The following is a 24,410-nucleotide window of genomic DNA, read 5'->3' as shown; positions in this document are numbered from 1 at the left end:
ACTACGCCCAGCAGCTGAATGTTCTGCAAAGGTTTTAACTCCTGTACCTTTTGAGACCTGCGTTCACAAAACTTCTGGTTGCTGAATTCAACCCTGATGTTTAAATACTGTATATTACTACTACTATATTTGGATGTAGTAGATAACACAAACATTCTGATTTTAGCAAAGTAATATTAAATCTGCTGTAAGTTATATTAAAATTAAAGTAAGAGTGGAAGATCCTCCTTTTGTGCTACCTGCAAAGATGTAGGTACCAGAAGCTGTTATACGGTTACACAATCAAACAGGCCAAGGGATGAAAAACGCTTGACGAAAAGAAAAAGGGCAAAGAGAGCTGCCTGAAAAAAAGAAAGGAGTCCTGCAATACGTGGTGGGAGGGAGAGGAGGGAGGGGATAGCTAACTGCAAACTCAGACAGGAAAGCTAAAACAGCAGCTTTCAGTTCAGAATTGTTTTTAAGATACTTATTACTATCATTATTAACAGTGGTGTTACATTTCTGTGGTTGGAGCAGTTTTCAGCGTCCACAGCTCCAAATCAGTTCAGAGGCGTTGAGGCTGAAGGACAGAGCTGACCTGATCTGATGTTTGTGCTGAAGAAGCTCTCTGACTCTCTTTCTGCTTTGGGTTCATTTCTTTGCTTCTTGTTTTCATGTCAGAGTAAAACACTGAGGTCAAATATTGTTTCATCACATCTCTCATGTGTTTTATTATATTGTCTGTCCTGATTCAGTGAGGAGATCTGAACTGAAACACACTAACACATGAATAAAATAACGTGTTACGTGTACAGTCCACTCACTATAACATCGATGAAACCTCACTTTAATTAGTTGTTTGTTGTTGATATTGTGATCAGGACTGTTTTCAGTCCCAGGGCAGCCACACAGAACAAAAGGACAATAAGACACTACTGCATCCACACAGACTCCAGAGTATCTGACCTGTAGCTGACAGTGACCTCTGACCTTAATGCTCCTTTCATATGCGAACAAAGCTGAGACACTACACTCAAATAAATCCCCACATGTCACCTCATCCTCTCACACAGGCTACAATAAGATCATTTTACTTTCGCTTTACAACCTGAGTGGGTCAGTTTTACCCAGTTATAAGTGACGTATTGCTCAGGCTAAATTCCCATTGGCTCATGTGGAGTTTGACGTTAACGCCTCTGTGTTTTCCCCTCACTTCACCTCTGACTGTCGAAGAAGAAGTGACGGAAGAAGAAACGATGTGATAGACTAATATGATTCTTTATTCACAGAAAGACTCTGAATAAAGAATAATATTCTGGTCAAAGCTTCAGAAACGACAGTTTACCATGAAGATGTTGTTTCTTCTGGCTCTCCTGGGAACAGGTCAACATGACGCGGCGGCAGGTCAGTTCACTTTAGTTTGCGATGTTCAGCTCAGGATTTCCTGGTTGATCTCGGAGAGTTTCAGTGAGTAGGCGCCATTAAACCCGCGATGTCAATCTTGTAGTTCACTTTAGTATTCTGTCTGTGAATCGTAATGATTTCTAATACCATATAATACTAATACTATCCTCAAGTTACTATTAGAAGAAACATTTAGGATATTTCTGAAAATGGCTGTTAGTGTATTTGTATCTTCTTTCCCACTATTTGGGTCATTATTTCAATTTATTTATTGTTTTACTTATTTATGTAATTTTAACTTATTACAGATATGTTGGTATCTGTGTGGATGCGGCTGATAAGTAACAAAAAACTGAAAACAGAAATGTTAAACTGGGTTTGAGCTCATTTAGAAACAGAGTCTTCATTACAGAGTTTGTCCACCAGAGAGCACTGAAGAGTTTATTAATAACTGAAATGTCCTGATCAGTTGGTCACTAAAACAAACTCTTCTTGTTTATGTTTCTATATAAAAAATATACAGGCAAAGATCAAATGTCATATTTTAATTACTATAATTTTCATCAAGTTGTAAAAGTATCAATATCAACATTAGTCTCATAAATCCAGCATTGGTTCTGAAATACTGTTTAGATATTTGACTTTTTAACAGGGAACAGAAAAAACAATTTCTCATCTGGACTAAAAGTCAATAAACATCAGTTCCTGTCGGAGGGAATGTTGGAGTTTAACTAAATTAATCAATAATCTGCTTTTCATCCAGTATATAACTGACGACATGAGAAATAAAAAATATTACATAAGAGACATTTCTTATACATACAGCTGTGTATGTTAACATTTTTATGATTGTCCTAAAATACATAAGATTTGTTTTTTTAATTAAATATTAGTTTTTAAAGATATTCAGAGTTTAAATGTAATTCTTTAGTTTACATAAATCAAGATTTGAAAGTCAGGAACACAAGCGAACTGGGTCAGTTATTTATTTTCTTGATGGTTGTATTTAAAAATAGATATTTATACTCAAACACGAACAAAGTTAAAATTAATGATTACTTGATGATGAACATTACAACAAAAATAGAAAAGAGCAAAACAACTCACTTCAAAATCATAAAAAAGGAGAAAACTAATAAGATAATGAGGAGTGTTAAGTATGAATGAAGAATAAATGACTCCACTAACTAGAAACTAAACTGGAGAGATATCAGTACTAGAAAAAAAATGTTTTTACAAACTGCTTTCAATCAATGAAAGTCAGGAACACAACTGCATGAGCTAAATATCTGACCTGTCTGATATTTTATTAAAAAAAATACTTTTCAAAGACAAAAGAAACAGAAATATTAAAGTAATTAGTTTCTGGAGCAAAATTTTACTTATAAATTTATTTTTTTTATTTGTCTTTATTGACTTCACAACAGAGATGTCTTAGATGTGGTATTGTACTTTGTATTGTTCAGTGATTCATAAAAACTGGGATATAAAATCTGAAATAATTACATTTACTTTTTTATACAGTGACTCACTCGCTGAAGTATTTCTACACTGGATCCTCTGGAGTCCCAAACTTCCCAGAGTTTGTTGTTGTTGGGTTGGTAAATGAAGTTGAGATGGTTCACTATGACAGTAACACCAAGAAGGCAGAACCCAAACAGGACTGGATGAGCAGAGCCATAGTAGATGATCATCAGTACTGGGAGAGACAGACTCAGGTATTGATGGGTGAACAGCAGTCCTTCAAAGCCAACATTGACATTTTGAAGCCACGCTTCAACCAAACTGGAGGTTTGTTTATTTTTCACTTTGTACTGATAAAATGTTGTTTATATTTTCATTCTGTATTTTAGTATGAAGATGTCACACACACACACACACACACACAAGCACACACACACACACACACACACACACTAAACTGTCTGTTGGAGGCGTTTCTTGTCTAAAAACTCACAGTCAGACTGAACAGAAACATCACTGAGACTGAGACTACTGGATGCTGCTATACTACACTGATACAGTGTTTGTGTCCATCCCATAATAACCAGCAGAGATTATTAACCCTTTATCTCCACTAGATTAGATCAGAATAACTCTGCTGAAGTGGCCACAGTGAGTTGGTCCATAATAACTCTACTGTAGGAACCTGTTTATCACAACAGTCTAACAACACACAGCTGATAGAGGAACATTACTGCCTGGTTTCTTAAACTACGGAGCAGGACTGTAAATGGGCCACAGGCTGCTTCTGCTGGGTCCTCATATGAGAGGAGGAGCAGTATGTTTTAATACACCTGGCTGACAGGACCACATGGTAAATGTCTCATTCAGATCAGAGGTTTAACAAGTTTAACAGAACGACTCCACTGTACTGAGCACACTGTGTCCATCCCATAATATACAGGATATATAGTAGATCTACAGATTAGATTAGATTAACTCCACTTGACCACAGTGTGTCTCTGTCATAATAAACATATGTTGTGCTGAAGTGATTAGACAATCGATTAGTTGATCAGCAGGAAATTTATTGACAGATTCTGACGATCAAATATTGATTTAAGTCTTTTACTGAACAAAACTCACAAACATTTTCTAGTTCAAGTTTCTCAAATAGGAGAATTTGCTGCTTTTCTCTGTTTTATATTGTTATAAATTAAATACTGTTCAGTGTTGGTCGGACAAAAGAAGATATTTGAAGATTTCACTTCTGGCTCTGGAAACTTGTGATGGACATTTTTACTATTTCCTGATATTTTACAGCATAAACGATTTATTGATTAACCAAAAAAATAGTCATTACATAATCAATAATGAGAAAAATAATTAGTTTGAACCCAAAATATGTAGTAAAAACAGATTAGATTACTTTAAATCTACTGTACTGATACACAGTCTGTCCATCCCATAATATAGAAGAAGTATTTAGAAGATTTCACCTTTGGCTCTGAGAACTTGTGATGGACTTTTTTCACCATTTTCTGACTTTTAACAGCGTAAATGATTTATTGATTAGCCAAAAAATAATCATTACATAATCAATAATGACAAGAACAATCAGTTTAGGCCCAAAATATGAAGTAAAATACAGATTATATTACATTTACTCTACTGTACTGATACACAGTCTGTCCATCCAATAATATATAAAAGAAATGTGATGATTTCACCTTCGGCTCTGAGAACTTGTGAAGAACATTTTTCATATTTTTCTCACTTTTTTAAAATAATCAAAAAAATAATTAATAATGAAAAACAGAATTAATTTCAGTGTTAAATATAAAGTAGAGCTCCAGATTAGATTAGATTAACTCGACTGTACTGACCACAGTGTGTTGGTCCATCACATCAGCAGCATCAAACCAACATCTGCAGGTGAAACAGCTGTTGGTTGTATTGAGTGATTGACTGATGGATGGACCAATCAGGATGCACAGACTGCCTCCCAGTCTCCATAATGGTCCTGATGGTGTCTGCCTCATCCTGACCAGTTGTAGTAACACAGTGCTGAACAGGACACACTGTCCTGGCTGAGCAGCTGGAGTCTAGTGACTCATCCTGGACTGAAACTCTCCTTCAGTGAAGCTTCTAGAGCAGCTTCAGGACAGTCTAGTCTGTAGCTTCTCACAGGAAGAGGACGTTGTTGGACTGATCCACTGGCTGCAGGGTCTCAGTGGGTGTAATGTTCAGTCCAGGATCAGGTTTAATCTGCTGGTCAGGACTCCACCTCAGTGTGTGTGTGTGTGTGTGTGTGTTCACATGAAGCCACACCACCTTCAACAGTGGAGATAAACTGTTGGTCTCAGTGGAGTCAGTGTGTCTCTGTGGTGAAACAGAGGATATGAACTGTGTCAGGATCTCACTCTGTTTCCCAGCAGTCTCTGCCTCTCTGTCTCTCTCTAAGACGTCCACACTGTCCAGATGATGATTGGCTGTGAGCGGCTTCCATCCAGCCAATAACAGCAGGAGGTGTAGATCCTGTGTTTTGGTGTCTGTGGATCAGTGTGTCCCTGTGGTGAAGATGTGATGTCAGCTGATGATCGATGACTGAGCTGTGATCTCACTCTGGTTTAATGTCGTCTCTGTTTCTGTCTCAGGTGTCCACGTTTACCAGGAGATGTACGGCTGTGAGTGGGATGATGAGACTAAAGAGGTCAATGGTTTTGATCAGTGGGGTTATGATGGAGAAGACTTTGTAGCATTTGACCTGAAGACAGAGACATACATCGCTCCAACACCACAGGCTTTCATCACCAAACAGAAGTGGGATCATGACAAAGCTCAGACAGCAGTGTACAAGCAGTACTTCACCCAGGACTGCGTTGACTGGCTGAAGAAGTATGTGGACTATGGGAGGAGCTCTCTGCTGAGAACAGGTAGAATCACATGACCTCATATAGTTTATGGACACAATTTTTTAAAATAACCGTGTTGTTTCAATTAAACACATATGTTACATACACACACATACACACATACAGAAGCTTAAACTTAAGTAATAATAAAAGGTAATAATGTTACTTTATATTTGTTATTGAGGTTCTAGTGGGTGCTGGTGTTGTACTGGAGTGCATCGTATTGAAAGTCGTTCCCACTCGTGTATGTAAATGTGGTGGACAAAATATTAGAAATTATCTCCACTAGATTAGATCAGAATAACTCTGCTGAAGTGGCCACAGTGAGTTGGTCCATAATAACTCTACTGTAGGAACCTGTTTATCACAACAGTCTAACAACACACAGCTGATAGAGGAACATTACTGCCTGGTTTCTTAAACTACGGAGCAGGACTGTAAATGGGCCACAGGCTGCTTCTGCTGGGTCCTCATATGAGAGGAGGAGCAGTATGTTTTAATACACCTGGCTGACAGGACCACATGGTAAATGTCTCATTCAGATCAGAGGTTTAAAGAGTTTAACAGAACGACTCCACTGTACTGAGCACACTGTGTCCATCCCATAATATACAGGATATATAGTAGATCTACAGATTAGATTAGATTAACTCTACTTGACCACAGTGTGTCTCTGTCATAATAAACATATGTTGTGTTGAAGTGATCAGACAATTAATCGATTAGTTGATCAGCAGGAAATGTATTGACAAAAATCTTGACAATCAAATATTGATTTAAGTCTTTTACTAAACAAAACCCACAAACATTTTCTAGTTTAAGCTTTTCAAATATGAGAATTTGCTGCTTTTCTCTGTTTTATATTGTTATAAATTAAATACTGTTCAGTGTTGGTCGGACAAAAGAAGATATTTGAAGATTTCACTTCTGGCTCTGGAAACTTGTGATGGACATTTGCACTATTTCTTGATATTTTACAGCATAAACGATTTATTGATTAACCAAAAAAATAGTCATTACATAATCAATAATGAGAAAAATAATTTGTTTGAATCCAAAATATGTAGTAAAAACAGATTAGATTACTTTAAATCTCCTGTACTGATACACAGTAGAAGTGTTTCTAAAATATTAGAAACACTTCTCAATATAATCCAGTTCATCACCACTGCAAACTACCATCTTAATAATAATCATGTTGTGAAATTGAAACTTCTAGAGCTGTTGTATTGGATTGCATTACATAGTACAGGTGTACCCAATGAAGTAGCCAATGAGTGTATATAGGCAGATATATTTATTGACTAAAAAACGTTCCCCGGTGATGTAATAACCATTCTCACAGATTCATTTTGAATGGCCAATGAGCAAGCACTACTGGACTGCCTTGACCAATCTTGTTACTTTGTCGCTCACTCACTCGGTCACGGACAAACACGTTTGTATGGCTGGCCCCGTTTTTGTGGTCCAGCCAAAACTGGCATATACTTTTTCTACCTGGTTGAAGAAACCCTGACCTGGCTGAAAGAAGACATTCATTGACCTGCTTCATGTTCGGATTATTGGCATCTTACTTCAATTACTTCAATCACTGGTCAATAGCTGCTTTTATAGCTTGATGGTGCATTACAGAGAAAGGAGTAGATGTGATGTATGAAATGTAATGTAACGAAAACATTTTTTCACAACTGCTGAAGTGGAATTATCCCTCTCCCTCTCTCCTCTTTAATATCTCTCTCTTTACTCTCCAGAGCTTCCCTCAGTGTCTCTCCTCCAGAAGACTCCCTGCTCTCCAGTCAGCTGCCACGCTACAGGTTTCTACCCTGACAGAGCCTCACTCGTCTGGAGGAAAGATGGAGTGGAGCTTCATGAGGAGGTGGACCACGGAGAGATCCTCCCCAACCACGATGGAACCTTCCAGATGAGTGTTGACCTGAACCTTTCATCAGTCAAACCTGAAGACTGGAAGAAGTACGACTGTGTGTTTCAGCTCGCTGGTGTGAACGAGGACAAAATCACCAGACTGGACAAAGCAGTGATCAGGACCAACGAAGGTAAGAACAACAAATGTAATTTGATAAGTTGTTCTATAGTTGTTTTTTTTGCTAAATACAACTTTATTCTTTTGTGCTTTCTTTGGTTTAAGCGGATGGATGCTCAAAAATGTGTACTTAAATTTTCTTAATTTAAAATTAATTTAAAGGTTATATCGAAATGAACAATATGTCTATATGTTGAAATCGCTTTAAATCACTACATAAATTGACAGATTCAAATATCACAATATTTTTGACCAAATACCTCGATATCAATATTGTGACATTACTGTAGGGTTGTCAATTGGTACTTTTACAAAATATTAGAAAAGTGATAATTTTGGACAAATAGTCATCGGTAATGTTGATATACGTTGCGGTACAGACTATAGAGCAGCTTCTTTCCCCAAGGCGTGAGACTCCTCAATTAATTCAATTAATTTCAATCAAATTACTCCACAAAATAGTTGTTTTTGTTTTTGTTTTGTTTTCTCCTATGTAGGACAAAGGAGTTAAACTAAATTTTGTTTTGCAGTTTGGTAAAATGACAAATAAATTACTTTGTTTCCTTATATAATGACCAAGTATTAGAATAAGCAAAACAGTCTGGTAAGTTCAGAAAATGACATCACTTTACTGTAATGCAGCCTTTAAAACCAGAAAAAGACAACACTTGTGTCATATAATATGATGATATTAACTGTGCTTCATTAGTACAGGTTGTGATTTCTTTTTGTGTGTGTGTTTTGTTTTGTTATTTTCTGATCAACAGGGAAGCCTATTGACACGACCATCATCATCATCAGCGCTGCCGTGGCTGTTCTTGCTCTCGTCCTCATTGCTGCCATTGGATTCTCCGCTTACAAAATGAAGAAAGGTGACAGAACCAAATTTCCCATTTTTGAGTTCCCCTTTGATTTTGACCATTGAGTTGATGCTTATCCAGATTGGAAAATGAAACAAGGTTAATGTGCTTTCACGGTCTGATCATTTTCCAGTATGTCAGAGAGAACTGATCAATTGAAAAAGTCAAAGTTAAGCAGAAAGTTAGAGGGGACTTTTAAGAAATTTAACTGAATTAGAGGAGGGAATCAGTATCCTTGGATTGGTTTTGTTGACAACTGAATTAATCTGTCTTTCCCTTCTTTATGTCTTTTTTTTCAGCAAAATGTGCTAAACCTGGTAAGTACAATTTGTTTTTACTGTATTTTACACCCAGCAGTCTGAGATGTAAGGCTCAGCAGAGCCCTCTGCTGGTTTATTAACTAACTAGCAATGTCCTCCGATCATACAGTAGCTCTCTCAGGTAGTTATAAAGTCTGTATAATGCTAATGAGATGCCCAAATTCATCACTTCATTTGTCAGATGTATTTTTTAATGATAGACTTTCGTTCATCAATATGATTGATAAAAAATGGCTGCATGAGTTGTGTCAGGACTAAATCAACAAGATTGTCTGTCCGTCTGTCTGCATGTACATACTGCATATCTATCATATCTGTTTTTGTTCTTCATTTGATTGTTGTTCAAATTATTATTATTTTCTTTTTATATTTAGATGTTTCTTCAAAGATTTCTTCTACAGGAAGCACACACACTGAATCATTGATGAAAGGTAATGAATCGTTGAAATGTAACCCATATAAAGCACATTTTGAGGAGTTACAAACATTACATTTTTAGCCCAGTGGTTTCAGTAGTGGAGACGACTTTATGAAGTCGGAGCACTTCAATTTGTTTACCAAACATCATTACAAAAGCACAAAAAGTCAAATTAGTGAAACGGTGAAAAAAAATGGTGAAAATGTATAGACTAGTAACATTTGTGTGGAGAAAGTCATGGCCCAGAGGTTTCAGTTTTGGACAGGCAACCCAGAGCAGATCAGCTGGTCTGTATTCATGACTGTATGTCTGTTTGTGTGGCTGCCTGAACATAAATCCAGGGCTGCTCATAAGGGGGGAAAGGGGAAAGCTCTCTGGGGCCAAACTGCTGGGATGCCCCATGGAGGCCAACAATAATCAAGTTCATCCTCAATATGAGCAGTGATAAACTAATTGTTTAACCAAAATACTCACCATTACTTATTAAAACAACAGAAACAAATAAAGCGTTGTTGCTTTAGTAAAATTCATTCTCCTGAAAATGGTATCAGTCTTTTGTTTTTGTATCCTGACCTGAGAAATTTACTGATCTAAACTAATTACTTGCTAATGTTGGACTGAATTTCCTTGCTGTGCCAGAACCTGCACATAAATCAGAATGCCAGAAAAGAAAAGAGAAGAAAAAGAGGGTTGTGGAAAGAGATGTAGACTAAAATAATAATGTAATGATCAGCTTTTTTCAATCAGTTCCGAAAGCTGCACAGACGATAGCCAGAAGGCTAACATTACAGCTAACATTACTCACCAAGAGGTAGCTAGTGCTAGCTAGACAATAGAGACGACATTCCTGTGTTCATGTAGGAGAGAGAGCAGGAGCTTGTCTTGATATGATTAAAGTCGATTTGGGGACGGCCCGTTTACTGGACCTGTTTAGAGGCCCAGCAGCTGTTTCATGAGCAAGGACCACACCATCAATGGGATGTAGATGATAGTTTATTGAGGTGCAATGTGAGTACGATGTTGATGAAGTGTTGAGCGGCTGCGGTGTGGGAAAGGCTTCGTTAGGGATCAACGGCAGCTCCCGGGCTGGCAGACCCCCTTTAATAAAGAGAGAGACAAAGACAGAAGAAGGGGAGCGAGGGGCACGAGAAATAAGAAAAGGCAGGCATGAAGCACGATGAGGTTTATATAGGCACATGACATGAAGGGGAGTGATTGAGGTATGGTCCTGCTCCTGAACTTCAGCTTCAACTTTATCTACATTTCTGTGGACAGGCCTGCATAATTCTGTCTATCACGGCTATTTTTGTCCTTTACTTGACTGTTGTTCAATTTTTTTTTCTCCTCAGAGTCGGACACTTTATCAATGAGTTCTGATGAATCTTCTACAGGAAGTCTCAACAGCAACTCACCATTGATCGAAGGTAACTAATGGCTCTGTCTGTCTGAATCATCACCTGTATGATGTACAGTATGTCTTTACAGCAAGCATTATTTATCCACATTTTGAGCCATTACAAAGGTTTATGACGGATGTTTCACACCTTATTGCAATATACATCAACACCTTTTGCACTGTTGATTCGTGAACTCTTATTTACTTGTCTGAACAGAACTGAGTCAAGGTGTGAAGAAGATGGGGAACTGCAGTCCGTAGGAAATCTGCAACGTTGAACTTTGGTTTCTAAGAGAAAGCTTCTACTTTGTGAGAGAAATAAACATGTTTTACTGCAGTAAAGACACGATCTGTAATCCAAACTTAAACAAAAGAGTCACCACACCAACAAAACAATATTATTTACATTTATATGGTCAGAAAGTCCATTTAATCAGTCAAATTTATTTCTATAGCAACTTAAAAGCAAATTAAATGCAATTAAAAATTCTTTACAGGCGACTGGCAAAACAAAGCACCTTATAAATGGATTTAGAGACCAATGCACACCAAGAATAAGACAATGCAATAAAAAAGTTATATATATATTTTTTATATATTTATATAATAAATAAAAAATTAAAGAGGGTTTGGTACGATAATGAAAGATAAATAATAAAAGATAATGCAAGCAATTAAAATAAGAACAAAAAGAAAATTCTGAAATACAACACAAAATAAATTGAGAGACCAACTGTCAATTTTTGAATGACAAAATTTTATGACAATCCAAGTTTTAACAGTAGATGATTATACTTAAAATTAGTCTACTGGCATATTTTGTTTTATTCCAGACACTGGGTGGGAAATGTTTCAGCACTGCTGAGGTTACAGACCAGTGATACAAATGCTGACCGGGTACAAGGCATATGTAGCTCAAACAAGGTTGACATGGGGCCTCCACACCATAATCTATGTTCAAATCTTTATTGAATATCAAATGATAACGTTTTAGCTCACCTTAAATTTTTTGCCACAGTAAAACTGCACATCCATGCTGCCATTTGTAATGATGTTAATTAGTGTCTACAATGTTCAGACTAACTGTGTAAAAGATAAACAATTCAAATACAAGGAAGGATGGCCCCACTGTTGACAAAAAGAAAGCCTGTAAATAGAAATATGTTGGTATAAATCTGTTGCATGATTGTAACATACATATGAGATGACATATAAGAACACACACACAAGCACACATGTCCTTCAGATCTACAGTTCAATATGTGAATGATTTTGAATTGGTGGCGTTCTGTAAAACAAATGCAAATGCACATATAGACTCACATTCTCATTCTCATCTCAGACTCATTTGCATTTGTAAATAAACATACACTTCTACACACATTTACATTTAACAGTAAATACATCAGTAAATTAGTAAATGCATCTTTAATGTGCCTTAGATACACAGTTTGTGTACAGCATCTCCTTTTCTGGGTGAATTGAGTGTGTTGTGTGAATTTATTGATTTACTTTTTTTTCTTGTTTTCTTCTTGTTTGATTTGTAAATCCTTTTTTTTTCAATACAAACTTTTTATTTACAACTGAATCTGTTGATTGTTCCACATTTTGTAAAGGTTTCTTGTGTGTGTAGAATATGGGGCGTGTGTGCTTATTTTTTTATTTTTATTAATTCATAGAGTACAGCTTTTGCACTCCTTAAGATCGACAGGTGCAAAATCCGGGGGATGAAATCATGCAAATTTGTACGCCAAAAACCCACGCAGTCAATACAACAGAGGCTACAAAGCCCTTTACCCAACGGCGACTACCGTTGTGGGAGCTGCGCACAGTGCAACACCTAAAATACCAATATCTTTTCTCGTCCTCACACAAACAAATCTTTTTTCATTAGTAGTGTCATCACGTGCGCCTCCATGCACGTTGTGTACACACTCCGGTGTCCATATGGATTAATGTACGTGGGTTAAACCACTAGGAAGTTGAAGCAACGTATAAGTGACCACAAAAGCGGCATATGTAGAAATGGTCGTTATTATCCTGTTGCTGTACACTTTAATGATGAAATGATTGTTTCCCAGGGGTCTAAACGATGAACTACTGCTTCATGTGATGTCATGTTATAACTCATGTTATGGGTTGGGCTGTTCTGTCACTGAACATTTTTACAGACATAGCAATTGTTTATATTATAAATATAGTCTCATATATAATCCTTCACTATTTTTTGCCTAATTCAAATTCTATGTCCTTTTTATTTGTGTAGGGACAGGCTCTAGAAGATATATTAAGTTCCAACCAATTCTTTACTATGAAATTCCTGTTATATGATTTTTATTGTGAAGATGTAACCTATGAAATGTTAGACCATGCTTCCTAGCGGTCTGGATGATTTACTTCTTAATGTGACCTCATGAGTTGGCCTGTTCTGTAATCTTTGATGAGATTTGCTTTTTCTCGACAGCTCCCACAGTGTATTTCTTCCCCCGTCCCATAAGTAATTCTTAATCATTTGGAGGGATTTCTGTCTGCGGTGTGGCCCGATTGGTCCACAGCCATCCACAACTTAAGACAGCCTCCCCCATTGTCTTGTAAGATAACCCGATGAAAATCTAAGTACCGAAACATTGTTGTCATTAAACTTAATTGCAAGTGAACTGTGCAGGAGTTTGTTATTTTTCCCTTTAAATGTGTGCATATCATTTGAATATAAACATGGGCTTTTTTGTGTGTTAAATTTTTGTTAAATGATCGGATGTCACATGATGTTGTTACTTTAGTTTTACAATATTACATAAGAAGTGTTGCCCTTAAATCTTCATGTATGTCCACTCATATGTCACTGTACAGTAACATACATACAAGCAGGGACATGTTTAGGGCCTGGCCATGTTACTACAGCAACATTTTTTTTGACTGACACAATATTACATATGAATTATAAGCTCATACAACCACTCACTCACATGTGCACACATGTATACAAGCACACACACCCACACAGTTTTGCCAACTGGGTGACTTGCACGCCAGACTCAGACCCTCTCAGCGACTTTACTCATAAAAAGCAACAAAATGAGTGAGTTTTTCAGACCAACAGTGGTGTTACATTTCTGTGGTTCGAGCAGTTTTCAGCGTCCACAGCTCCAAATCAGTTCAGAGGCGTTGAGGCTGAAGGACAGAGCTGACCTGATCTGATGTTTGTGCTGAAGAAGCTCTCTGACTCTCTTTCTGCTTTGGGTTCATTTCTTTGCTTCTTGTTTTCATTTCAGAGTAAAACACTGAGGTCAAATATTGTTTCATCACATCTCTCGTGTTTTATTATATTGTCTGTCCTGATTGTAATTAAGTGAGTAGGTCTGAACTGAAACACACTAACACATAAATAAAATAACTTGTTATGTGTACAGTCCGCTCACTATAACATCGATGAAACGTCACTTTAATTTGTTGTTTGTTGTTGATATTGTGATCAGGACTGTTTTCAATCCCAGGGCAGCCACACAGAACAAAAGGACAATAAGACACTACTGCATCCACACAGACTCCAGAGTATCTGACCTGTAGCTGACAGTGAGCAGCAGGAGGTTTAATACCCAGTTCTACGTCATGCTCAGGCAAATTCCCATTGGCTCACATGGAGGTTGATATTAACGCCTCTCTCTGTGTTTTCCCCTCGTTTCACCCCTGGATCCCCAAGAAGAGGGAGCAGTCTCAGTCTGTCTGAGGATAAAGAATAATATTATTGTGATCAAAGCTTCAGAAACGACAGTTCACCATGAAGATGTTGTGTCTTCTGGCTCTCCTGGGAACAGGTCTACATGGCGCGGCGGCAGGTCAGTTCACTTTATTTCAGTTGGTTGTAAAAGAAAAAAATGTTTCTTGTCTTTATGTTCTGTAAATATGAATTGAAGTTTCTTTTTATAGTCTTTGATGTTTAGAAAATAGATGTTAAAAAGTGTATATGTCTATTTTCTTTTCTATATTTCGGACATTATTTGAATTCATGTGATCGATCTTGATGCTAAAATGTCAGCAGAACTACGCAGCACAGAACAGTCCAACACACTCAGATAAATAAAGAAAAGAGCAGAAAACATCAGAGATTGTCTGAAACTATGTTTAGTGCACTGATCAGTTTTAATCTCTGAGTTGTTCATGAACGTTTGATATAAAAATCAAGACTGTTTTAGAAACTATGAACATGTTTTATATTATTTTACCATGTATCAATGTGAGCGCAGACGGTGTTGGTGCTTGAATTTTGCAACAATGTTGCAACCTTGTGCGGGAACGGCACTGGCAGAAGCACAACACAAACACACTCACACACACGCGCCCTGGGTCCAGTGGACCCGAACATCCTGTATGTAAATGTGTGTGTGTGTGTGTGTGTGTGTGTGTGTGTGCGTGTGTGTGTGTGTGTGTGTGTGTGTGTGTGTGTGTGTGTGTGTGGCGGGGGTGGGGGGTGGGGGGTGGGGGGGGTGGTCATTGAAAATGTGTTATGATATATGTTCTTCACAGAAAATCAGCCAAGGCCAATAAATCTGAGTTTGACGAAATAATTAATCGTATCATTTTTCTTTTGATGAAAAATTAAAACGGGCCCCACAGACCCGAACACCAGACAAGGGTTAACACAATTATTTGCACACAGAAAACACGTAAAATCAATCACAGCCTGCTATGAATAATAATTTTAATAATAATATATTTATATATAATATATTTTCCATTGAATTGAAGACGACATTTCCCAGATAACTCCTCAGTTTAACTCCACATACTGAAACACACATCTGCTTTAATGTAGTTCGTCCATACTGAGTTTTGTTGGTTGGGTCCAGTCACATCACACTGGTAGTTATGACATTTACTGTGTGTACAATAGCATGTTGTTTAGTAGAGTCAGATCAATAAATCAGCCACAGATATATCTGCAGATATTAACTTATTACAGATATGTTGGTATCTGTGTGGATGTGGCTGATAAGTGACAAGAAACTGAAGAAGAAAAATGTTAAAGTGGGTTTGAGCTCATTTAGAAACAGAGTCTTCATTACAGAGTTTGTCCACCAGAGAGCACTGAAGAGTTTATTAATAACTGTGAAATGTCCTGATCAGTTTGTGTCTTGGTCACTAAAAACATTTGTTTATGTTTTGTGTCTTATTATGAAAAATGCTATTGTCATAAAAATCAGATTTTAAATTTCTGTAATTGTCTTAAGTTTTAAAAGTATCAGTATCAGCCTCAAACTCCAGTATCTGTCGGACAATACTGTAAAACATTATAAAAGCTGTTTTAGTGCAGTTTAACACAGAAATATGATCGTCATGTATTCAGACAGCAGAGGACAGTGAAGGATTCTGAAATCATGGATGAATCAATTATTAAAAATTGAGATTAAGTTTTTATTTTCAGGACTAAAAGTGAATTAAAAATTAGTCCATGTTGGAGGGAATTCATTCCAATGGCATTCCATACGTTTACTTTTGTGTTTGTAAAGTTTATTCAGTGATTTATAAAACTGAAATCACGACATTAACTGTTTCTTACAGTGACTCACTCTCTGAAGTATTTCTACACTGCGTCTTCTGGAGTCCCAAACTTCCCAGAGTTTGTGACCGTTGGGTTGGTTGATGAAGTTCCGATAAGTTACTATGACAGTAACATCAGGAGAGAAGTACCCAAACAGGACTGGATGATCAGAGTCACAGCAGATGATCCTCAGTACTGGGAGAGACAGACTGAGCGATCTGTGGGCTCTGAGCAGACCTTCAAAGGCAACATTGACATTGCAAAGCAGCGCTTCAACCAAACTGGAGGTTTGTTTATGTTTCACTTTCTACTGATAAAATGTTGTTTCTATTTTCATTCTGTATTTTAGTATGAAGATGTTACCTCACACACACACACACACACACACACACACACACACACACTCACATTAAACTGTCTGTTGGAGGCATTTCTTCTTGCATCAGTGTGTCTCTGTGGTGAAGATGTGATATCAGCTGATGATAGATGACTGAGCTGTGATCTCACTCTGGTTTAATGTCGTCTCTGTCTCTCCCTCAGGTGTCCACCTTGTCCAGGAGATGTACGGCTGTGAGTGGGATGATGAGACCGATGAGGTTAATGGTTTTTTCCAGGATGGTTACGATGGAGAAGACTTCATTGCATTTGACCTCAAGACAGAGACATGGATCGCTCCAAAACAACAGGCTGTCATCACCAAACACAAGTGGGATCATAACAAAGCTCAGACAGCAATGCTCAAGCAGTACCTCACCCAGGAGTGCGCTGACTGGCTGAAGAAGTATGTGGACTATGGGAGGAGCTCTCTGCTGAGAACAGGTACAATCACCTGACCTGATGCAGTTTAATGGACACAACAGTCTTCATATTTCTCTTCAAACAGTAACGTTACAATAAATATAAACTGACATGCAGAGACACACTTTGTCTCAGTTTACACACATTTCTCTTTCTTTTATTTTCTCTCTCACCTCTTCATCTCTTTACCTCCATTTTCTCTCTTCTGTTTCTGTCCATCTCAGTCTCTCACTGTCCTTCTCCTCCCTTTCTCATCTGTCTCAGCCCATTTGACCCCTCTGTCCCTCCCTTCTTGTAACGTGTTCACATATTTTGTCTGTGTTACTAAAACTTTTAAAATATATTCCATCAAACAGGAATAATTATATTAATAAACAGTAAATACTAATAAATAACCTATAAAACTGTCTCTCTCTTTACTCTCCAGAGCTTCCCTCAGTGTCTCTCCTCCAGAAGACTCCCTCCTCTCCAGTCAGCTGCCACGCTACAGGTTTCTACCCTCGCAGAGCCTCACTCGTCTGGAGGAGAGATGGAGAGGAGTTTTATGAGGAGGTGGACTATGGAGAGATCCTCCCCAACCATGATGGAACCTTCCAGATGCGTGTTGACCTGAACCTTTCATCAGTCACACCTGAAGACTGGACGAGGTACGACTGTGTGTTTCAGCTCTCTGGTGTGAAGGAGGACATCATCACCAAACTGGACAAAGCAGTGATCAGGACCAACGAAGGTAAGACGAAGTGATGACGGTGGAACACATTTATTTTACTGTAACAGTCCTGCAGTACATGTGTATATATGTTTGTTGGAAGTTTTGTTTCTTTGTATTGTTTTATTCTCAGATTAACATTTAACCAACACACATGTCCACCTCTGGACTCTGATCTAAACTAACTACTTGCTAATGTTGGACTGAATTTCCTTGCTGTGCCAGAACCTGCACATAAATCAGAATGCCAGAAAAGAAAAATAAGTAAAAGAGGGTTGTGGAAAGAGATGTAGACTAAAATAATAATGTAATGATCAGCTTTTTTCAATCAGTTCTGAAAGCTGCTCTCAGTCAGGCTGAAGACACAAACAATAGCCAGGAGGCTAACGATCACTAACATTACTCACCAAGAGGTAGCTAGTGTCAGTGAAGAAGCCACTACGAGCTGTGAGAAAGAGGATGATGTTGATGATAGACGACGTTCATGTGTATATGTAGGAGAGAGAGCAGGAGCTTGTCTTGATATGAGTAAAGTAGATTTGGGGAGGGCCCGTTCACTGGACCTGTTCAGAGGCCCAGCAGCTGTTTCATGAGCAAGGGCCACACCATCAGTGGGATGTAGATGATAGTTTATTGAGGTGCAATATGAGTACGATGCTGATGAAGTGTTGAGCGGCTGCGGTGTGGGAAAGGCTTCGTTAGGGATCAACGGCAGCTCCCGGGCTGGCAGACCCCCTTTAATAAAGAGAGAGACAAAGACAGAAGAAGGGGAGCGAGGGGCACGAGAAATGAGAAAAGGCAGGCATGAAGCACGGTGAGGTTTATATAGGCACATGACATGAAGGGGAGTGATTGAGGTGTGGTCCTGCTCCTGAACTTCAGCTTCAACTTTATCTCCATTTCTGTGGACAGGCCTGCATAATTCTGTCTATCACGGCTATTTTTGTCCTTTACTTGACTGTTGTTCAATTTTTTTTCTCCTCAGAGTCGGACACTTTATCAACGAGTTCTGATGATTCTCCTACAGAAAGTCCCAACAGCAACGCAACATTGATGAAAGGTAACTAATGGCTCTGTCTGTCTGAATCATCACCTGTATGATGTACAGTATGTCTTTACAGCAAGCATTATTTATCCACATTTTGATCCATTACAAAGGTTTATGACGGATGTTTCACACCTTATTGCAATATACATCATTACCTTTTGCACTGTTGATTCGTGAACTCTTATTTACTTGTCTGAACAGCCGAGTGACAGCTTGAAGAAGATGGGGAACTGCAGTCCGTAGGAAATCTGCAACTGTGGTTTCCAAGAGAAAGCTCCTGCTTTGTGAGAGAAATAAACGTGTTTTACTGCAGTAAAGACACGATCTGTAATCCAAACTTAAATAAAAGAGTCACCACACCAACAAAACAGATTGAATATCATTTACATTTATATGGTCAGAAAGTCCATTTAATCAGTCAAACTTATTTCTATAGCAACTTAAAAGCAAATTAAATGCAATTAAAAATACTTTACAAGCGACTGGCAAAACGAAGCACCTTATAAATGGATTCAGAGACCAATGCACACCAAGAATAAGACAAAATGCAAAAAATAAAGTTTAATTTAAATAACAACAACAAAAAATTCTGAAATACAACACAAAATAAATTGATAGAAAGACCAACTGTCAATTTTTGAATGACAAAATTTTAAAACACTCCATGTTTAAACAGTAGATTATCCTTAAAATTAGTCTATACTGGCATATTTTGTTTCATTCCAGACACTGAGAAATATGAGGCCATGCTTCCTAGCGGTCTGGATGATTTACTACTTCTTAATGTGACCTCATGAGTTGGCCTGTTCTGTAATCTTTGATGAGATTTACTTTTTCTCGACAGCTCCCACGGTGTATTTCTTTAACTCCCCCTACAAGCTACAAAACATGACACAAGATCTGAGCAGCAGGAGGTTTAATGCTCCTTTCATATGCGAACAAAGCTGAGACACTCAAATAAAACCCCGCACGTCTCCTCATCCTCTCACACAGGCTACAATAAGATCATTTTACTTTCACTTTACAGTCTGAGTGGGTCAGTTTTACCCAGTTATAAGTGACGTCATGCTCAGGCTAAATTATCATTGGCTCAGATCGTTCTGTGATTTTTTCCCCCCTGATTTAACCCCTTGAGCTCCAAGAAGAAGAAGAAGAAGCAGCAGCACGTGTCTTTCTGTAGATAAAGAATAATATTATTGTGATCAAAGCTTCAGAAACGACACAATGAAGATGTTGTTTCTTCTGGCTCTCCTGGGAACAGGTCTACATGGCGCGGCGGCAGGTCAGGTCACTTTATTTCAGTTGGTTGTAAAAGAAAAAATGTTTCCTGTCTTTATGTTCTGTAAATATGAATTGAAGTTTCTTTTTATAGTCTTTGATATTTAGAAAATGGATGTTAAAAAGTGCATTCGTCTATTTATTTATTTTTTTCTACATTTCGGACATTATTTTAATCAATCTGATCGATCTTGATGCTAAAATGTCAGCAGAACTATGCAGCACAGAACAGTCCAACACACTCAGATAAATAAAGAAAAGAGCAGAAAACATCAGAACAAGGCGTCAAAACAAAGATTGTCTGAAACTATATTTACTGCACTGATCATTTTTAATCTCTTAGTTGTTTGATATAAAAATCACCACTGTTTTAGAAATTATGAACATATTTTATATTATTTTACATTCATGAGTTATAATTAACATGTTTTATATTATTTTACATTCATGAGTTATAATTAACATGTTTTATATTGTTTTACATTCATGAGTTATAATTAACATATTTTATATTATTTTACATTCATGAGTTATAATTAACGTATTTTCTTGAAACACGTCACTGAATTACATCTGAATTTTGTTCAGTTAACACAATAATGTGCACAGTTCATTTTGATTCTTAGTGCAGGAAAATAACTTTGTTCAGTGATTTGTAAAACTGAAATCATGACATCAAGTTTTTCTGACAGTGACTCACTCTCTGAAGTATATTTACACTGCGTCTTCTGGAGTCCCAAACTTCCCAGAGTTTGTGAATCTTGGGATGGTTGATGACGTTCCAATGAGTTGCTATGACAGTAACACCAAGAAAGCAGAACCCAAACAGGACTGGATGATCAGAGCCACAGCAGATGATCCTCAGTACTGGCAGAGTGAGACTGAGCGATCTGTGGGTGCTGAGCAGGCCTTCAAAACCAACATTAACACTGCAAAGCAGCGCTTCAACCAAACTGGAGGTTTGTTTATGTTTCACTTTCTACTGATAAAACGTTATTTATATTTTCATTCTGTATTTTAGTAAGAATATGTTACGTCTCACACACACACACACACATTAAACTGTTTGTTGGAGGCTTTTCTTCTTGCATCAGTGTGTCTCTGTGATGAAGATGTGATGTCAGCTGATGACTGAGCTGTGATCTCACTCTGGTTTAATGTCGTCTATGTTTCTGTCTCAGGTGTCCACATTGCCCAGCGGCTGTACGGCTGTGAGTGGGATGATGAGACCAATCAGGTTAATGGGTTTTTCCAGGATGGTTACGATGGAGAAGACTTCATTGCACTCGATCTGAAGACAGAAACATTCATCGCTCCAAAACAACAGGCTGTCATCACCAAACACAAGTGGGATAATAACAAGGCTTCCATAGCACAGCAAAAAAACTACCTCACCCAGATTTGTCCTGAGTGGCTGAAGAAGTATGTGGACTATGGGAGGAGCTCTCTGCTGAGAACAGGTAGAATCACCTGACCTGATGTTGTTGTAATGGACACAACAGTCTTCATTTTTCTATTCTTTTATTAACCAACAGTTGCAACAATTAATATAAACTGACATGCAGAGACACACTTTTTCTCAGTTTACACACATTTCTCTTTCTTTTATTTTCTCTCTCACCTCTTCATCTCTCTGTTTCCATTTTCTCTCTTCTGTTTCTGTCCATCTCAGTCTCTCACTGTCCTTCTCCTCCCTTTCTCATCTGTCTCACCTCATCTCACCCCTCTGTCCTTCTCTTCTTGTAACATGTTCACATATTTTGTCTGTGTTACTAAAACATTTAAAATATATTCCATCAAACATGAATGATAATATTAACAAACAGTAAATACTAATAAATAACCTATAAACTGTCTCTCTCTTTACTCTCCAGAGCTTCCCTCAGTGTCTCTCCTCCAGAAGACTCCCTCCTCTCCAGTCAGCTGCCACGCTACAGGTTTCTACCCTCACAGAGCCTCACTCTTCTGGAGGAAAGATGGAGAGGAGCTTCATGAGGAGGTGGACCACGGAGAGATCCTCCCCAACCACGATGGAACCTTCCAGATGAGTGTTGACCTGAAACTTTCATCAGTCACACCTGAAGACTGGAAGAGGTACGACTGTGTGTTTCAGCTCGCTGGTGTGGAGGAGGACATCATCACCAAACTGGACAAAGCAGTGATCAGGACCAATGAAGGAAAAACTGGAATCAGAAGTGTTGACAGTGAGAAACACATTTATTTTACTGTAACAGTCCTGCAGTTCATGTGTTTATATGTGTTTTGGAAGTTTTGTTTCCTTGTGTTGTTTTATTGTCAGTTTTTTTCATCTAGGAGGCTCAGATTAACATTAAACCAACGCACATGTTCACCTCTGGACTCTTAAAAGTGTATCAGCAAATCTAAGATAAAGATAAACAAACACAGTGTCTGTATACAGGATTGTGGTCTAGTTGGCAGACAGAGGTTCTTCTCTAACCTGCTTCATCTGAACAGGTTGTGACTATTTTCTGTTGTTTTCTGCTCAACAGAGAAACTTAACACGACCGCCATCATCGTCGTTGCAGTGGTTGTTATTGCTCTCGTCCTCATCGCTGCCATTGGAGTCACGGCTTACAAAAAGAAGAAAGGTGAGAGGCTCACATAGAAAGATTGTGTCTTTGTGTCTGTATTTTCTTAGTGCAACAAAATCTGTTTCAAACAACAATAAATTGTCAGGCTCAGAGCCACAGTGTCATGATGATGTGAGCAGAGAAATCAACTTAATGTTTAAGTTAGATATTTGTTATTATAATTTAGATGTTGATGTTTTATCATATTTGCTCCTATCCTTTATATATTATGTTTAACACTGGTTTACTCTTATAAACTTGCAAAGTTTTCTGACTGTTTTGTGGATTGTATTTTAGACTTTTGAAAACAAAACAAGATAAAAGGAATATTATTAATTCCTGTTGGAATAATATTTGTTTTTTCAGGGACAGTAGATTAATAAAGTTGTTTTAATTTCATCTTCAAGAGGAGTTGGAGCGAGCTGTGTGCTCAGGATGAGAAACACATGTTAAGGTTTATGTTGTGGAGCTGGTTTTGGATCCTACATTGACTTTAGCATAATGATGTAAGAAAGAAGTGAAAGGAAAAGAAGTTAAGAAAGATGGTATTGTTGTGTTGTTGTTGCCTTCCAGCTGTTTGGAAACACAACGCTAAAATGACTTGTCTTTGCTTTGTATTTCAGCCAACTGCCCTTCATCCAGTGACAACGAGTCCAAGCAGTCCGACCAGAGTGATGTACCCCTGAAGACAAACTCATCAGCCTGAACACAGCGAGTTGGGTCATATGGGACATGAACTATTCACACTTGTTGTTAAAGCTGCACTAAACTATGTGTAAAGGACCTTCTGTGATTGTTTCTTTATTCACTGTGAAACTTCTGTGACACTTTGTAAAGAAAATGTTTGACTTTCAGTTGATTTTCCACAACAAAGATGAAACTTTTTGATATGAAGTAAACAGATTGTTAAGAGAAAGGCACACATACTTTCAGAAACCTTCACATCAACAGGTCAGAAACATAAGAGGTAAATACTTGTTTATTATATTGTTTTCTTTTTCTATTTTCTTTTTGTCTCTTCAGGTTTATGGAGGACTTTTGCACTGGAACAATCGATGCTATGGTCGTCTATCTGTGATACTCCTTTTTTTTTTTTTTTACTCAAGTATCCCTGAACATAAATCCAGGGCTGCTCATAAGGGGGGAAAGGCGAAAGCTCTCTGGGGCCAAACTGCTGGGAGGCCCCATGGAGGCCAACAATAATCAAGTTCATCCTAAATATAAGCAACGTTTTTTTTATTGGTGCTTAAATAAACAGTGTAGCCTGGTTCATCCTCCTGAAAATGGTCTGAGTCTTTTCCTGTGTCCTGACGTGAGAAATGTACTCATCGAAACTAACCACGAGCTAATGTTGCAGTGAATTTCCTTTGCTATGCCAGAACCTGCACATGAATCTGGATGCCAGAAAAGAAAAGAGAAGAACAAGAGAGAGGCGGCAAGAGCAAAAATGTGTTGATCAACTTTAGTCAGTCAGCTCAGAAAGCTGCTCTCAGTAAGGCTGAAGACACAAACGATAGCCAGGTCGCTAACGCTACAGCTAACATTACTCACCAAGAGGCAGATAGTGTCAGTGAAGAAGCCACTAGGCCACAAGAGCTGTGAGAAAGAGGATGATGATGATAGAGACGACGTTCATGTGTTCATGTAGGAGAGAGAGCAGGAGCACATCTT

General features: G+C 38.0%; 3 protein-coding genes across 5 annotated transcripts; all 3 read left to right on the top strand.

The window, feature by feature from the left end:
* The first annotated feature begins 1,187 nt into the window (after nt 1-1,187).
* On the top strand, nt 1,188-11,172 carry LOC141010184 (major histocompatibility complex class I-related gene protein-like). The gene is made up of 9 exons (XM_073483055.1): nt 1,188-1,383; nt 2,908-3,174; nt 5,484-5,762; nt 7,493-7,795; nt 8,550-8,654; nt 8,942-8,959; nt 9,337-9,393; nt 10,730-10,804; nt 10,994-11,172. The coding sequence occupies exons 1-9, from the start codon at nt 1,326-1,328 to the stop codon at nt 11,035-11,037; spliced, it is 1,206 nt and encodes a 401-aa protein (XP_073339156.1). The 5' UTR covers nt 1,188-1,325; the 3' UTR covers nt 11,038-11,172.
* Nucleotides 11,173-14,425: 3,253 nt separating this feature from the next.
* LOC141010187 (major histocompatibility complex class I-related gene protein-like) lies at nt 14,426-19,238 on the top strand. Its single transcript, XM_073483059.1, has 6 exons — nt 14,426-14,612; nt 16,336-16,602; nt 16,856-17,134; nt 17,541-17,843; nt 18,808-18,882; nt 19,072-19,238. The coding sequence occupies exons 1-6, from the start codon at nt 14,555-14,557 to the stop codon at nt 19,077-19,079; spliced, it is 990 nt and encodes a 329-aa protein (XP_073339160.1). The 5' UTR covers nt 14,426-14,554; the 3' UTR covers nt 19,080-19,238.
* A 790-nt stretch (nt 19,239-20,028) lies between these two features.
* LOC141010185 (major histocompatibility complex class I-related gene protein-like) lies at nt 20,029-24,023 on the top strand. Of its 3 annotated transcripts, none has more exons than XM_073483057.1 (7): nt 20,029-20,152; nt 20,841-21,107; nt 21,330-21,608; nt 22,023-22,343; nt 22,659-22,757; nt 23,363-23,450; nt 23,763-24,023. In XM_073483057.1, exons 1-6 carry the CDS (start codon nt 20,095-20,097, stop codon nt 23,443-23,445), a joined length of 1,107 nt encoding a protein of 368 aa, XP_073339158.1. In that variant the 5' UTR covers nt 20,029-20,094; the 3' UTR covers nt 23,446-23,450; nt 23,763-24,023. The 3 variants fall into 3 exon arrangements, 2 of the variants coding, with proteins under 2 accessions (XP_073339158.1, XP_073339157.1); XM_073483056.1 differs by having other exon boundaries at nt 20,030-20,152; nt 22,023-22,352; XR_012180181.1 differs by having other exon boundaries at nt 20,031-20,152; nt 22,023-22,352; nt 23,363-23,514; nt 23,763-23,848.
* The last annotated feature ends 387 nt before the right edge of the window (nt 24,024-24,410 follow it).

The sequence above is a fragment of the Pagrus major genome, chromosome 16, assembly GCF_040436345.1.
Source record: "Pagrus major chromosome 16, Pma_NU_1.0".
Lineage (NCBI taxonomy): Eukaryota > Metazoa > Chordata > Actinopteri > Spariformes > Sparidae > Pagrus > Pagrus major.
Note: the sequence above shows the minus strand (reverse complement) of the source record. Positions and strands in the feature narration are given on the sequence as shown.

Coding starts and splice junctions, on each gene's coding strand:
- LOC141010187 (XM_073483059.1), top strand. CDS start 14,555: ATGAAGATGTTGTGTCTTCTGGCTCTCCTGGGAACAGGTCTACATGGC. Junction 14,613..16,335: donor TCTACATGGCGCGGCGGCAG/GTCAGTTCACTT, acceptor TGTTTCTTACAG/TGACTCACTCTCTGAAGTAT. Junction 16,603..16,855: donor GCGCTTCAACCAAACTGGAG/GTTTGTTTATGT, acceptor TCTCTCCCTCAG/GTGTCCACCTTGTCCAGGAG.
- LOC141010185 (XM_073483056.1), top strand. CDS start 20,095: ATGAAGATGTTGTTTCTTCTGGCTCTCCTGGGAACAGGTCTACATGGC. Junction 21,108..21,329: donor GCGCTTCAACCAAACTGGAG/GTTTGTTTATGT, acceptor TTTCTGTCTCAG/GTGTCCACATTGCCCAGCGG. Junction 21,609..22,022: donor GAGCTCTCTGCTGAGAACAG/GTAGAATCACCT, acceptor TTTACTCTCCAG/AGCTTCCCTCAGTGTCTCTC.
- LOC141010184 (XM_073483055.1), top strand. CDS start 1,326: ATGAAGATGTTGTTTCTTCTGGCTCTCCTGGGAACAGGTCAACATGAC. Junction 5,763..7,492: donor GAGCTCTCTGCTGAGAACAG/GTAGAATCACAT, acceptor TTTACTCTCCAG/AGCTTCCCTCAGTGTCTCTC. Junction 10,805..10,993: donor CAACTCACCATTGATCGAAG/GTAACTAATGGC, acceptor TTGTCTGAACAG/AACTGAGTCAAGGTGTGAAG.